Genomic DNA, 16,966 nt, shown 5'->3' with positions numbered 1-16,966 from the left:
GATGTGTCAGAAAATATTGTCTTATTCGTTTTTCTCTGCTTGGTGACACCTTATTAAAAGTGTTTTAAAATTTAGATCGAAATGAAGAAAAACCGAAATTGTGAAATTATCACGACACAGGGGCATTTTAAGGAAAAATTTATACTTGCCATGACCAATCACAGCATTTAAAACAAATTGGTAATATTTTGCAGGCTTTAAATGTTTCAGATTCTTCAAAACAAGAGTGGCGCGTATTAGCCACATGGGGCGTTATATGAACTTTTCCCCTACAATAAAAAGGCTTTCGAAAACATTGATGAAATTTGGTTGGAAGGGAAGCACAAAATAAGCTTTCATTTCAAAAAGTTGGAAGTCCAGAATGTCCGCAATTTTTTTTTTAATTTTTAAAACTTTAAACTGAGCCGTTTTAAATAAATACATTGTAAAAAAAACTTAAAACTTTTTAGGTACTCATTTAAACAAAGTGATGATTATAAACACCTCAGGTTGTTTCAGATTATTTGTGTATGAACAAGAATCATTGGTTTATTAATTTGGTTGTCATTAATAAACCAATGAACCTTCATCAGAAATGAATCATTTCCGTAAGTGGTTTGAACTTTCTCTTTTCTATGAACATTAAATCCCTTTGATGAAATCTAAACTAACATATTTTGAAAGCAAATTTTTTAAACTGAACACTTCAAAAAATTTCTTCAATATGTATACACGGAGAAAAATATATAGATATATCAGTTAAATCACGTGTCAACTGGAAAATAGATATGGTTGTTTGGTTCTGACCCAAAGATTCGATCAAGCCAACCACGAAAGGATGAATAGTTGATTTAGCGATCGCATCGATGCTAAGAATCCAACAGGAAATTTAAGTTGGTCATTCGTGGGCCATCGTTGATTCAAAATATTTATAAAATTAATTTGAACAGATAAAATGCATTGATTTTCCTTTTTAATTTAATGAAACACATTTAATTTTTTTATTTTAAATTCGTGGCAAGATTTTTCATTATAACCACTGCACTGTTTGTTTTTTGCTGCTGCTGGGTTACCGCCGCCTTGGCCTGAAACCAAATGCTGTTTATTTTTTCTGGTTGAAGTTGTACATCTAGCGCCCTGAAAGAAAATAAAAGCTCTTGTTAAAATATTTCAAAAAATTAAGTATACCCACTCACGTGATATTATCAAGTTAATCCTTGTTTTTTTTTTATTCCACCTTACGGATCTTCGGGGGTACGCTCTCTCTCTCTATGGATCTGAAAACATTAAATATGATTTGTGAAAAGAAAATCAACTGAAAAAATTAAATCATACTTACCTTTCCGCTTCGTGCTGGTCGACTACTTCCATTAGAAATAACTACTGACTCTGAATGATTTTTCCTCTAAGTTAGACAAGTTTCTTGCTTTTTTATACGAAATTCGAGGTCTAGTCAAGCATCAATGTGTCGAGTCCGGAGGATTCATTTCTGATCTCGCGTTCGGAAATGCTTTCCTCAGTCGCTTACGTTCGAACTTTTCGTCAACGCAATCCTCTATCAACTGACTTCAATCAACGATTTGGTTCGGGAAGCGAGAATATTTTTCCGCTCCGATTGTACACACACAGTCACACGTTCGTTTCGTTAAGTTCCATTTCTTCGATCTCAATTATATAAACGCTCTCGTATCTCTCACGTCGCATGTCAGCGATTTCGTTTACCGAAATAGTGTTAGTGAGGATACTGGTTCAATATTAGAAAGCTTTATACTGATCTGGATTAGCTCCTGATTTCACAGACAACATACGTCTTCACCGTGAATCACATATCACATATAAGTTTATAAATTATTCAAACTCATGTTTTTCAATACTTTCATTTAACCTTGTTCCTATATTCTCTACACAATGATATTTGAGAACTAGCTATCAGATAGTATATGTAAAATAGGAAAAAATAGCCAAATCTACCAGCTGTTGAATTATTTTAGCGATAAGCAGTTCAGGAATCCTCTACAGCCAAATCAACTTTACCGTAACGCTAGTTTGTTTGTAGTTATCGATGTTGATTAAACAATATTATGGATTCAACAAAAAAATCTGTGATATGGAAGAGCCAACCATACGAATTTTGATATCAACTTGTAGAGTTTTTTATCCGTGTACAGTAAGTTACTTATGAAGGACTGATAAAATCTGAATAAAGCCAATCAATCTGAGAAAAGTATTTCATATGACATGGGCTTATCTAGACTAACCCAGGTTTTCAAAGTAGAGTTTAAAAAAAAGTTGGTGTGGTCCAGCTGCCAGAATATTGAGGTAAATATCCGTATCTGGCCCCGATCGATTCACATTCCTCGAAATTTTTTAAAGAGAATTCACAGTTCATCATTTTTGCGATGATTTTTGAGACAATTTCATCAAAATAAAAATCAAATACGACTTGAACGGGAGTAATACTGAAAGGTTTAAGCCGTATCAAACAAACGAGTTATAAAAAATAAACGACTTGAACGTGGTTGTTGTGAAAGTGGTATTGTAACGTTGAATTAAAATATCTTATTTTGAACTTTTCTCATCGATTGAAAATATTGGAAAACTTGTTTAGATTTTCTCAGTTTTTTTGGACAATTTCCTGACTTGAATGCTAACTGGACAAATTCAGGAATGCTAAGCCTAAAGACAGATTCAATTACGACATTTCTATGGTTCTGTGCATCATACTGTGTTGTCATTTATAAATCATTGTTTAAATTATTACTTTTGAGTTTTTATAGCCCATAAGTTGATAGTAAAATACTCTAGGAGACTTGCGATTGCGATACATAGGGATATTTTCACTACCAAACAAATATATTCATATTGTGGAGTTTGGCTTCATTAAGTAAGAAATTGAAAAATTCCTTGAATGGTATTTTAAAATTTTGCCCGTTTGAATTTGTTAGCTGAGATTATGAGCTTCTAGCAGAGGTGCCAGGTGTTCTGATTTATCAGGATTTGTCCTGATTTTCGAGAGACCGTCCTGATTTTTCAAAAACTCTCGAGTTGTCCTGATTTTTGAAAATTTGTCCTTCAAATTTCCTGATTTGTCCTGATTTTCATAAAAACTTCTTAAATATGATCAGATAACTATGAGAAAATCGAATAAAAAGGTTATAAAATCATTAAACCCATTTAACAGATGGTAATTTTTGGTTCAGATGATATTCAAATGGTGTTTTTCGATATGAACTACCGTCCAACCAACAAGCTGCGTACTGTTGATGCATAAATCAAGGCTTTTATAGCACCTGTATTACGCCTTTAATTATGCAATTTAAGCAGAAATCCTCATTATTTTCATGAATTAAGAGGTGTCCTGAAAAATCCTGATTTTTTACTTCGCAATGTCCTGATTTTTGACGAAACAACCTGGCACCCCTGGCTTCTAGCAAGAGCCATCTCGAATGCCCGGGGCGTTGCGCAGTGGTTTGACTTGCCAAAAAGATGTGAGAATGTAAACCTCGCCAAAACATTTTTTTTAATTCGACTCACATCTAATATTTTAAGGAATAATTGGAAAGAAAATGATATTTTCCTGAACTTCCAGCTTCTGTTTCCAAGAAAAAAATTAGAACAAAAATACAAAAGACTCAGATTTAAGTATATGGTTCCCTAGCAATAGAAAACGATTCCAAAACTCAATTAATTATGTATTTTATACCTATATTAAAGTCATAAACTGCCATCGATCTAACAGTTTTTTAATAAGACAAACATCTTAAGTCTTGTGAGTTGCTTAATTTCACTTAGTTTTTTTTTTATATTTCGAACCACTGAGTTCTGTAGGAGACCACGTGGCATTTGCTCGGCACTCGGCAGACTGCAATGCAAATGCTGTTCGCACGCATACCAATGTACCTTCGATTCATGGTTCCCTAAGCACGATTTTTGCATTTTCAATGCTTAGATATAACTTTTAGTTAGTCGAATCACTTATGTTCTCCAAATTTTTTCGAAGCTTAAGTTGATAGAAACGGTCTTATCATACAACCCAATTAGTATGAAAATCTATATATATAAAAAGCAATTTCTGTGGGTTTGTTTGTTTGTTTGTTTGTTTGTTTGTTTGTTTGTTTGTTTGTTTGTCCTCTATAGACTCAGCCGTCTTAAGAGCTAGAGGTTTGAAATTTGGCATGGATGCTCATTAGGACCAGGAAGGATGAAAAATGTTTTCAGATTTTCGGATGATCCCTTCTGAAGGGGGTCGTCCATACAAGACAAATATTGTTTTCGCGTTTTTTACGTTATTTTTCGTCGGATCGTGATGAAAATTTGCACATGAGGGTTTTGAGAGATGGGAAATCGATTTCAGGTATTGAATTTTGGGTCAGGGGTCGGCAAAAGGGGTCGTCCATATTAACTTTTCAATATTTTTGTGATATTGACGTTAGTGTACATCGGATAGAGATAAAAATTTATGCTCGGATGGTTTTAAAGACGGGCAATCGATTGCCGGTATCAAATTTTGTGAAAGGGGCCGGCCAAAGGGGGCGTCCATATTCACTGTTCACTATTTTTTGTTATACCGACGTTATTATACATCGGATTGGGCTGAAAACTTCCACATAGGAGTAATTAGGGACAATCAATTGATTTTACTTATCCAAGATAAAGTCAGAGGACGGCCAAAGGGGACGTCCATATTAACTATTCACTGTTAATGCGATATTGTCGTCTCAGATGAAAATTTGCACATGAGAGTTTTGAGGGACGAGCAATTGATTTCAGGTATTAGATTCAGTGTAAGGGGTCGGCAAAAGGGGTCGTTCATATTAACCTTTCAATATTTTTGCAATATCGTCGTTATTATACATCGGATCGGGATGATAATTTGCACACGGTTGTTTTCTGGGACGGGCAATCGATTTTAGATGTCAAATGTTTTGGCTGGGGTCGACGAAAAAAGTCGTCCATATTAATTAATTTTTAACTGTTTTCAAGCAATATTGATGTTACTATGGAATGGATTGCTTTGAAAATTTGCACACGGGAGTTTTGAGGGAAGGGCAATCGATTTCAGATATCAAACATTGTATAAGAGGCCACCGAAAAGTGTTTAACTTTTTGGCAATAATTGCGTTGTTTTGCAACGATCGAGTCGAAATTTATACACGGTTTTTTGGCATGGTCAAATGTTTCCTGATTTAAAATTTAGTAGCAGACGACAGATAAACTGTTATAATATTAAAATCCTGCTTTGTTTGTTGCTTATTTGAAAATTTTCAATTAGCTAGATGTTGTTTTAAATAAACTAGCTAATCTATCTAGTAAATCTAGCTCAATAGCCATTGTAGTCTAGGGCGTCAGTGAGCCAGGAACCACATTTATGTGGTCCAAATAGACAGCAGACCAGAGGATTGATTGTGGTTCATCTGTGTCTTTGACAAAGTAACCTACTCGACTTTATTTGTGCTATTTATTTATCTATTGATTGAGCTGAGTTAGTTCTATTTACCTCCGCAAGGTCGCGCCAAAATTTAATATTCTATAGAAGCAAGTTAGAGGTATAGTTTGTTCTACAAAGTTGTTCATTATATCTACAACGTCAACTTGCTTACCTTGCAAAAATACTTGCTTCTTGGGTCACTGTGTGGACGTGTCAAATTGGGAAATTTTATTGGCGCCTGAAGTCAGCATTTCTGTCTAATCCTGATGAGCGTGTGTTCCTTTTTTAAAAAAATAAAAATGATATTAAGGTACGCTGGTTTAATTTTAAGTATTGTATTGAAAATATGCCAAATTTTGTTTGGAAAAGTCGGTTTTGGTATACTCCTAAATATGTATTTTGGAACTTGTTATTCAGCTGAACATCGAATAGGGCCGCCCTTCAGTTGACTAACAGCTTCGGTTCGATGACTTTTTCGATCGTTGCATCGAAAATTGAATGCCATCCCGATCAGACGAGAAAAACAAAATTATGTCAAAATGATGTATTTTAATATTCATTTGTTTTCCTATTAGGAATAACAGTTATACTCGTAGGATGTTATTTTTTTTTAAATTCTCGCAGTATTCCGTCTCACGACTAGAGTGTCCATTTCTCGACCATTTTAGCGTTCCAGGGAATCTGTAAATCTGACGATCCTTTCCCGGGAATTCCCGGGATCCCGGGAAAATTGAAAATGAAGATTTCAACATGGAGATCTTAATTCTCTACTGCGTATGAATTCTTATCAATATGGAAGTATTAAATTTAAAGTAGTACCTAGTATTGCAAAATATTTCATACTTTTTAAATGCTTCAAAAAATCAATAAGCAAACCAAAGACCCAAAAACAAAGTACTTTAACCGAAAAACCGGTCTGATTCTAGCTGCAAAAATTTGAAATAATTGAGAAAGATTTCTCACTATCCGTAGAAGTTAGTTAGCTAGACTGTTACTAATCGAACATCGTAAATTTTCAGATAACTATCCATTTTTCAACAATATGTCATTTCTTTGCTGATGATTTTGCTACTGTAAACAGTATCCGAAACGGAGGTTCTAAATGATGAGTGTTGCAAAATAGAACATTCAGATTCTTCCCGTAGCGTTTCGTTATTGGTTTTATAGATTTTTTGGCGTTTTTCACTATTACACTATTAACATGTTTTATCGAATTCCTTGTGTTAACCAGATTTAAGAAAAAAATATTTAAGACTAAGCCATCAAGGTCACTGATAACACTGACATGGCACTTAGAACACAAATTCAACCATTTCAGGCTATTTTTTTTGTCAAAGTTTGTAGGTTTGCAAAACCAACGAAAAAATTAACCTGTTTAGCCCGATTTTATCGTAGAAATTGCCTTTTTCTGAAAGTTGGATGGCCCTTTCTAACTGGGATAGCATTTCTCAAATCGATCGATGCGCACTCTGGGATCGATATTGTGTACTGTTGGGAAAAATATCCAACCAACGAAATCGAGTGTCCAGTCAGTATGGTCAGTGGTAGAACTCTTACTTTCCTTGCTCAATATGATTCATTTTTCCAATTTAGATCGTGTAAATTTGTAGTAATTTAGAACATTTTACTGGCTTCGGGAATTCCCGAGATTTTTTAAGCGTTTCCCGGGATTCGGGAATTCCCGAATTTTTCAAATTCCCGGGAATTCCCGACCGGGAAATCCCAGGTAGGACACTCTACTCACGACATAGCTTGACGAACATAATTCTTAAAACTCACTCGGTCCATGGCAACCGTTCTCCAATTGCCTACCGGATTCGTTGCGAATACCTGTTTTACAGGACAGTCGTCCGGAATTCTCACAACATGTACTGCCCAGCGTATCTGGCCAGCCTTCACCACCATTTGGATACCTGGTTCGCCGTAGATTCGGGTGAGCTTGTGGTTCATCCTTCGCCTCCACACTCCGTTCTCCTGCACGCCACCAAAGATGGTTCTTAACACTCGTTGCTCGAATACTCCTAGTGTACGCAGGTCCTTCTCGAGGAATATTCATGCCTCGTGCCCGTAGAGAACAACTGGTCTAATGAGCATCATATACAGGTTACACTTCGTGCAAGGGCTAAGTCTTCTCGACCGCAGTTGCTTGTGGAGTCCATAGTATGCATGACTTCCGCTGATCATTCGCCGCCGGATTTCACTGCTGGTTTCATTGTCTGCGGTCATCAGTGAGCCGAGATAGACAAAGTCATCGACTATCTCCAGCTGGTCGCCGTTGATCGTGACCTTGTTATTACTGGACAAGCGAGTTCGGTCGGTCTTGGATCCGCAGGCCACCATGTACTTCGTCTTGGGCGTATTAATCATCAACCCAACCCTTCCTGCTTCGCGTTTCAGTTTTCGATAGATCTCCTCCACCACCGCAGATGATCTGCCGACTATATCAATGTCATCGGCAAAGCAGATAAGTTGACTGGATCTGTTGGAAATCGTGACCGCATTTCGCCCACCGCTCATCGAATAACACCTTCTAGCGCCACGTCATGCAGGATAGACCATCGCTTTGTCGAAGCCCCCTGCGCGATTCGAATGAACTCGACGATTCACCCGAAATCCACACACAGCACTGCGTTCCATCCATCGTCGCCTTGATCAGTCTAGCTAGTCAGTTTCCCGGATGAGTCGTTCTCGTCCATGATTTTCCATAGCTCGTTACGGTCGATCGTGTCGTATGCGGCTTTACAGTCGATGAATAGATAGTGCGTAGGGACTTGGTGTTCACGGCATTTTTGGAGGATTTGCCGTAATATGAAGACCGGATCCGTCGTAGATCGTCCCTCCATGAAGTCGGCCTGATGACTTCCCACGAATCTGTTTGCTTGTGGCGTTATGCGGCGGAGTAGGACTCTGGACAGCACTTCTTAGGCGACATTTAGGACAGTAATCGCTCGGTAGTTCTCACAGTCCAATTTGTTGCCCATCTTGTAGATGTGGCATATTACCCCCTACTTCTACCCCTCCGGTAGCTGTTCTATGTCCCAGATCCGGGACATCAATCGGTGCAGGCATTCGGCCAACTTGTCCGGGCCCATTTTGATGAGCTCAGCTGCCGTGCCATCCTTCCCAGCCGACTTGTTGCTATTCAGCTGGTGAATGGCTTACTTAACTTCACTCATCGTTGGGAGTGACTTCTCTACGGAGATATACCTTCCCCCACCGTCTTGATCTCCTGCATGTGCGCCGTTCAGGTTTTCATCAAAGTGCTGCTCCCACCATTTGATCACCTCACGATTGTCATCCTCCTCCTCCAAGCGGCGCTTTTTCTCCTAGAAAATTCGGACTCGCTGCCTCTTCCGCTGTCGGTGATTTTCCACATTTCGACGGGTGCCTTTTTGGACTACTCTCGCAAGCGCGGCATTCTCTTCGTCCATTACCCTCCTACACTCCTCGTCAAACCAGTCGTTCCTTCGAGTTCGTTCCACATGACTGATGACGTTCGCCGCAGCACTGTTGATGGCTGTCTTGATGGTATCCCAACAGTCCTCGAGAGGGGCTTCGTTTAGCTCGCCCTCTGCCGGCAGCGCGTAGTCTGCCGCGACCTCAGGTCGGTTTTGTATGTTGTTCACTACGGAGTGTACTTGTGTAGGAGGCGGTGTTGGAAAAAGGTATCACGGCCATTCGTTTGGAAGCGCCGAAATCTTTTAGTACGAGGCCGTTTTCGTTGGTCAGCTGGTGCGCACTGAACCTCCCAATTGTTGGTTTGAATTCCTTCCTCCTCCTGGCCGACCTGAGCGTTAAAATCCCCCATGACGATTATGATATCATGTTTTGGGCAGCGGTCGTATTTACGCTCCAGCTTTGCTTAGAATTCGTCTTTGTCTTCACCAGTACTTCCGAGGTGAGGGCTGTGCACGTTTATGATGCTGATGTTGAAGAACAGGCCCTTGATTCTCAAACAACACATTCCTGGGTTGAACGACCACCACCCGATCACGTGCTTTTGCAACTTTTCTATCACTATAAAGCTAGTGTGTGTTGCCGCAGCTCCGCAGTACCGTGGAGCCTTACCTCCTACGATGTCGAATTAACAGCTGTGCATGGGTACAGCCATCGAAATTTAGAGATCGGCAGTTCCATGTTCCAAGTTTCCAATCGCTAGTCCCTTTTCGTCGCGTAGGTCTTTGCCGATTTCCATTCGAAATTTATTGTTCGTTGTTCGTTGCTTATGTTTTTTGTAGTCACGCACGGGCTCGCAAGGCCCGCAGCTAACCCCACTATCACGAAGGAGGACCGTCGTGATGTTGTTGTTTTGGAAACACCACCAGGACGTTGTTGCACTCCGCACGCCACCCCTGACATGGAGAACAGACGCGTACGGAGCCCCCTCTCACAGTCTGCATGCGATCAAAGCATCCCCGGGATTATGTACCCGATCTCCGTTTAGGTTGCTCGCACCCCAGCTAGAACCACGGGGAGGTAGAGAATCGGAGTTGTGAGATAAGAGGTGATATGACCACTATCCGTAGGTTGGGTGTATGGGATCTCGAGTTGCACATTGTCTACCGTTCGCCAGCCAACTGCCGAAAATTAAATGATGGAAAAAAATTAAACAAAAAAAAAAAATTACTCGATATGTAAACAAACATTGTTTTAAATTATCAAGGCTTTAGCTACGTATTAACTCTGATTATTGTATTAATTGTATTATGATAAATTGTATTATGATTGTATTCATTCAACCTTTTGTTTTTTTTTATTTTTTTTCAAAAAAACATTCCAATCACTTTAAAAAAACGAAGGATTGAGTAATACGATAAGACCGATCGTCATGTGTCGTCGAGTTGAATTCAATTAGCTCCTTTGAATCGCTTTCTGAAATTAACTCATATAGCAATTGTTACAGTTACTTTGGCAAGCTCGCTGGTTTCAAATCGTCAATCCAATCTCGGAGATTGCAATGTTTTACACCCGATCCACACCATCAGCAAACATTAGTGACATTTTCCACACTCCCACCCCCACTTGTATGCAGCAGCACAGCACATTAACCCCACCTTCAAATACCCCCATATCTACAGCTGTTTGTCATCAACCAATCTAAAATTCAATCGATATTAAAAGCTCAAATTGCAACCGGGAATTGCAGTCGAACAATCTAACATGTCTTTCGCCGTCTTCTTTTTTCCTCGCCGTCGCTGCCGCCATCATTTGTTGATGTCTGGCTGCCGCCACTGCCTGATGTCTCCTGGAAAATTACGAAAAAAACAGGACTGGTGGGACGAAAAGCTCCCCGAGCAGGGCATTTTCAGTTGCCTGAGTGTGATACCGAAAGTGCTCCTGGCTGGCGCCATAACGCTGATGGACGAAGCGTACTACAAATTGGCCGTTTGGCTCAACGACCGAGGTGAGTTTGTTTGTACGTTCTATGTAAGTGGGTAAGGAAGGTTGCAGCGTCCTGACGCTGGCGTCGCGTCGGTCGGTGAAGAAAAGGAGAAGGGGGGTGGCATTGAATAACACATTGCAACGTGTGCTGTTCGTTGGGTTTGGGCCAAATGATTCGGTAATATTCGTTCCTACGTATTGCAGTGATCGGAATTCACTTGAAATCTACATACACATAAATCTGTAATATAATTTATCAATTTCAATAATAGTTTCTGTGGAAATCAAATTCTGAATTTGTTGGCTGCTTCACCTTAAATTGATGCACTAGACACGTGTGTCCAATACCTTGTAAAATGACCTTTATAATCATATCGTTTAAAGGTCGTGTTTCCGCATAGCATATTTCTTGGTAAACAATTTGTTTTTTAATTTGAGTCAACGATGTCAGTCTCTTTGTTTTGATTCAAATGACCTTCGAGTGAGAAAGATTTTATAGTGGACATACCGGTGTCAATATTTATCCTTCCAAAGTAATTTTACAGCATGTTTATTGATTAAGTCAGAATATGCTTTTAAGCATTAATTTAAGCAAAAAATATCTTTTGATAATCGCTGAATGATAGGGGAGATGGGGGCATAATGGCCACCTTAAGGAAAACGCTTATTTAACCATAGAGAACAGCTGTAATATGTGAATTACATCATTGTTTCGTGTTCAGACACTCAAATAGTCTATTGCCTAATTGGATGAAACTTGAAAAAGTAGATAAAAACGTTTAAAAATGCATTTTAAAAATTTTTGCCGAAAGCTGAAAACCAGTCACTGTAGAGGCATAATGGGAAACCCCCGAGGCAGTATGAGCACCATTAATGAAGGCATAATGAGCGTTTTCTGCCGGGGATGCTAGCAGCAAGTTCGACTCGATGAAGTCAACTGATTAATAGAGCTGCAGCTTGACTTGTATCGTCTAACGATTTGGCCTATTGGTAAGATGTCGGAGAGGTAATCCTGGTCGAGGTGATTTTTTTTTTCATTTATCATTCAAGATCATGATTGCACTAAACGGTAAGGCGTAGATTCATCAAACAAAGCAATAACAAAATAATCTAGGTCTGTTTGTAGAAATCAGAGAATTAACACATGCTCATACATTATGTTTCTGGTGTTTTGTTTGACGGATGATGCTTTGATGCTATTAGCCGTATAATGTAACAATAAAAAAAACAATCATGAATGGTATGTGCAAAAAACAATCCCCTCGAACAGGAATCGAACTCGAGTCTACTGATTACCTCTCCGACATCTTACCAATAGACCAAATCGACAAACGAAACAAGCCAAGCTGTAGCTCTATTACTCAGTTGACTTCTTCGAGTTGAATTCGCTGTTAGATTCCCCGGCAGAAAATGCTCATTATGCCTTCAATGATAGTGCTCTGTTCGCCTCTAATGAACAAATTAAAGTAAAAAAGCGTTTTAAAATTGATTAAAGTGAAAAATAAAAAAAATTATGATGTTGAAAATTGAGAAACAATGTGTAGATCATGTTGCAGTGCGTACATTTCAGATCGAGATGATTTAAAGGTCATAAAAGCTTATTTGGTGGTGCTGAAAAATTATAATATTTTCGTCACTTGAGAACCTACCTGGTTATCATTTAATATTTCTGTAAAGATGAAAAGGATATTATTTTTTGGTGAAAAATTAATACTATGGGTAGTACGAAACAAGTCCTTATGAATTTTTTTTTTAAGAAAATACGTACTTATGTAGAAAAAAGGAGTGCTCATTATGCCCTGCCTGGGTGCTCGTTATGCCCTCATCTCCCCTATGAATGGTAGTAACAGGAAAATTGGGCAGAGTAGGTCATTTTTGTATGCAAATCAAGTATTACCGTTTCTGCTTAACCCTTAGTATTATCACTGATCACAGTATTATGTAACAAATTTGCTACAACTATTATGTTATTTTATTTACACGGTTTTCCGTCTCACGACACACAGTGGGCCAGGATCCACACTTTTATGGTCAAAATTGACTGCAGGCCAGAGAGTTGGTTGTAGCTCTTCGGTGTGTTGGACAAAGTTACTCGACTGTATTTGTTGAACCTATTGATGGATTTGGATTAGTTCTCTTTTCCTCCGCAAGATGGCGCAAAAATTTAACTTTTACAGAAGCAAGAAACAGCCATGATTTATTCTACAAATTTGTGAATTATATCTTTCACGTCAACTTTGTAGAACATTGTTAAGCTCTATGTTGTTTGCTTAGCTTGTAAACATAATAGTTTAAACAATCATGAACAATTTGTTTTTTCACTTATTCTCGTTTTTAGCTATACAATACCTCCAAGTTCCACAGTACTAGATTTAAATAGACTAAAATAAGATATTCTATTGGAAAACTTTTTCGTTTTGCAGATTTTTCTGTCATAATCGCAAAAAAATATGTAAACATAATACATTTTACAAATTGCAATAACTTGCTTATTCGCAGTTCGATGTACCTCATTTTTTACCTTTTTCAAAGCATTTCTCGTAGAAAAGTTGAAATAAACTAGAGGAAACAATCTGGGATTTGTGCCATTCTGGGAAATGCTACAATGTGAGGAAAAAATCTAGAAATGATCCATTTTGAATAAAAAAAATCTGACAAATGGTGCAATCTGGGGATTTTTTCCGAGAATTGGTTGATTCTGAGGTTTGACTGGTATTAATCATTATGGGGAAAAATCATTCGGGGTTTATGTTTTCGGGTAAACGGGATACAATCTATTCAATTATAGCTCAAGCTCTGTAAGGAAGGCTTCAATCCACTGTTAAAAGTATTAAATCGTTTTTGCTCAACTCCTTCTACGTTACTACCTTGTGCAAGAAAATTTCCATTAAGCTCTAGGGGAGAATGGGGATACTTGATCCCATTTTCTTATTTTCAATATATCTTCTTGGAAAAATTCAGCGATTCGCCGTCTTTTGCATTTTTTTACAGCGTGTAATTTCAAGTTTATATGCTCCAAAAGATAGAACTTTACTTGAACCCGTAGATGACCGAGAAGCATTTTGGTGCAAAAAAAAGCGAAATTTCTAAAGTTAAGGGAGACTTGATCCTTTGTTCTGGGGGCCCTAATCCTTGGAAAAAATCAAACAGAATCCCAAGATTGAAAATACATTGACTATTTTGGTTATGTTTGTTCTCATTTCACAATTCATAAGAGTTAGAAGAAGAAAATTCCAAAACATTGACTCAACCCTATTGTCATTACATAAAGCTATGATCATTTAGTATCCGGACACTTTGTTTCGGTGATAGCTACGTTACTAGAGCTCGGATATGCAAAATTTTAGCGTTGTGTTGGTTATGAAAAGGACTATCTCGCCTATTTTTTTCAGATTTTTAAGATAACCTGTGTTTGAGATATTTACGATGCAAAAAGACATGGTAAACATAATTTTGCACTGATTTTTTTTTGCCCAAATGGTCAGAAGTATAAGGAGCCACTCTAGGATGCTCACGAAGTTCAAACCAAACATCGGAGTTGAACCCTTGATCTCAAATTGGGTAAAAAGACTAAGGTTATTGAAAATAATGAAAATAGACCTATGCAATAAATCTGTTTCCGGCAGGCAAAAGGTGTTGCCTGACTTGTAGACATCAAGTAAATAACTAATAGTGAGCAGTTTCATAGATCGCAATCTGTGCAACCGATTTTTACACAATGTTACACATGTGTTCTGATGAACAAAGAGATTTCTTTTAAATCCGAATTTGAAAGATCAAATTCTTCGAGATGCCTGTCGAAACCGACCGAATATTTTCCATTCGCTTCAATTTTCTGGCAGTCACAAAGCGAACCTTTTCTCGTGAAATTCGTTTTTAAACTCTCGTTTTTCTCACTCAAATCGCATTCGTCTTCTCTTTCTCACCTCTATCAATACACATCGATATCTATCCGTATAACGCCTATTAACGGCGAATCCTGCCAATAGCAGGGCTGTACAGTTTGCTTATGCAATATCAAAAAGGGGTGCCATTGATTACACTAGTTTACAGCATTTTTGAACTTAGTAAACTGAAGGTCATTTTTAATGTAAAATCGGGCGCTGAATCCGAAAATGAAATTCAAAAAAATCTCAGAAGTAAAAAAAGTTATTGCAATTCAAAGGCCGCAAATTTTGTCCAACACTCAATGAGTAATTTTTACTCATTGCGTTTTATACAAGAATTTTCGACCAAAATACAATCTTAGAACCACAATAACTTTCCTGTTTCAAACCCAATCGAGTTACAGTCTTCGGGTGAAATATTTGTCTCAACTTAGGCTTTAAGAAAATCAACAATAAAAAACAATCGGCTAGTGATGAAAAAAAGTTATTGATGAAAAACCAGTATTTTTCGTTCTTCCCGGGCAAAATACCTTAAAATTTTATTCACTTGGAGCGAGTGAGATTTATCATGTTCCATTCTTCCTATACTATGATAAGTGTACTGCTGTTCGGTAAATTATTAAAAACTACAAAAAATACTGTTATGGTAAAGTAGCCATAACTTCTTCAATTTTCAACCGATTTTGATAAATAACCACTTGAAATCTTTGTTTTAAGTTGATATTCAAGCGCAAAAAAAATAAGATTTTTTAAATGTTACCATCGAGTCTAAAACTTTCGCTAAAATAAAATTTTCTCTAAAAAAATGCGTTTTTTAAATAATTTTTTCTATCATAAAGTCACTAATATCAACAATACTGTTGATCATACGTAAAAACATTGTTCAGATGATCGATAGAAAATTTATTCACCTTCAATATGCAAAAGAGGGATTTCAAATTACTGTTATGCCGTCCGAGATATTTTCATCTAAGTATAAGAACTTTTTTTATTTTTTCAAAATTCAGGCAGTGGTACTTACATTTCCATTCTCGAGCATGGTTCTGCTTGATTAAATAGTCCCGAAAACATTATTTGTGCCACCAATTGTACCGGAGATGACGATAAATTTTTCGTGTACTGAAAAAAAGCAACAAACATCAATCGCCAAAAAAAGAAAAAAAAAGTGACAGCTTGAAATGTTTCGGATCTAAATTTTATGCACTGGATGATTTCTCACGGAGAAATGTTTCCAATGCATAAAATATAATATCGCGATACTTTTTTTTTAACGACTGAACTTATTAATCGCCTAAAAATAACTGGATAACTATATAAAAATAAATTTGATATTTTTTTCATTTCTGAGTGTGGAATCTGGTTCGAACCTTTTCATGAGTAGGCATGGTAGGAAATAAGAGTAGAATAAATAAATAATCTGAATAATATTCTGAAAATAATAATAACACTAGTTTACAAAATTAAAAAAAATCGTGAACTTGATTGACTGACCAATATTTTTAATGTAAAATCGGGCGCTGAATCCGAAAATGAAATTAAAAAAAAATGAAAAAAATATGAATTTTCGGAAAAATAAAAAAAGTTCTTGTACTTAGATGAAAATATCTCGGACGGCATAACAGTAATTTGAAATCCCTCTTTTGCATATTGAAGGTGAATAAATTTTCTATTGATCATTTGAACACTGTTTTTACGTATGATCAACAGTATTGCTGATATTAGTGACTTTATGATAGAAAAAATTATAAATTATGAATTACTTTTTACGACCACCAGATGTCACTGTTGTCTATTTCTCAATGCATAAATTTTAATCGCAGAAATATTTCTCAGTGAGAAATATCCCAGTAGTTACACCTTGAGAACTATCCTTGTGCGTAAAGAGGGAGAAACGTAAAAATACCTAAAAAGTAATCGTTTGATATTTTTTTTTTATTTCTGAGTGCAATTGATTTTTCCAGGTGAATTTGAAATTGAGAGTTTACAATTGCTTTGGAAATATGGCACCATGAAGTATATATTAGACTCTTACATACACAAGACACAATACAAGAAACATTTTAAAGTGATGAAAAAGATCTGCAAGTCACATTTTATGAAATTTTTCAAACAAAGTGCAATAACCCGAAAAGTTATGTTGATGATTTTTTTAATCTTAAAGCATTGTTGTTTTGCTCCACTTGGAACATTTTTCTAAAATATTTGATCTTTGTAAGACATTCCAGTTTCGAGATAAAGAAATCTAAAATTTTGTCTCTAAACCCTTACCTGGTGTAAGTGGGGACGGTTT

General features: G+C 37.1%; 1 protein-coding gene across 8 annotated transcripts in view; it reads left to right on the top strand.

Moving 5' to 3' along the window:
• The window catches only part of LOC129749946 (anoctamin-8-like), a 178,348-nt gene that overhangs the window by 120,122 nt on the left and 41,260 nt on the right, over nt 1–16,966 (top strand). For all 8 annotated transcript variants that reach the window (XM_055745093.1, XM_055745094.1, XM_055745098.1 and 5 more), the window contains one exon: nt 10,676–10,811. In XM_055745093.1, coding sequence (XP_055601068.1) covers nt 10,676–10,811 — 136 coding nt within the window. The remainder of the gene's footprint in view (nt 1–10,675; nt 10,812–16,966) is intronic.

This window comes from Uranotaenia lowii, chromosome 2, assembly GCF_029784155.1.
Source record: "Uranotaenia lowii strain MFRU-FL chromosome 2, ASM2978415v1, whole genome shotgun sequence".
Classification (NCBI taxonomy): Eukaryota; Metazoa; Arthropoda; class Insecta; order Diptera; family Culicidae; genus Uranotaenia; species Uranotaenia lowii.
Note: the sequence above shows the minus strand (reverse complement) of the source record. Positions and strands in the feature narration are given on the sequence as shown.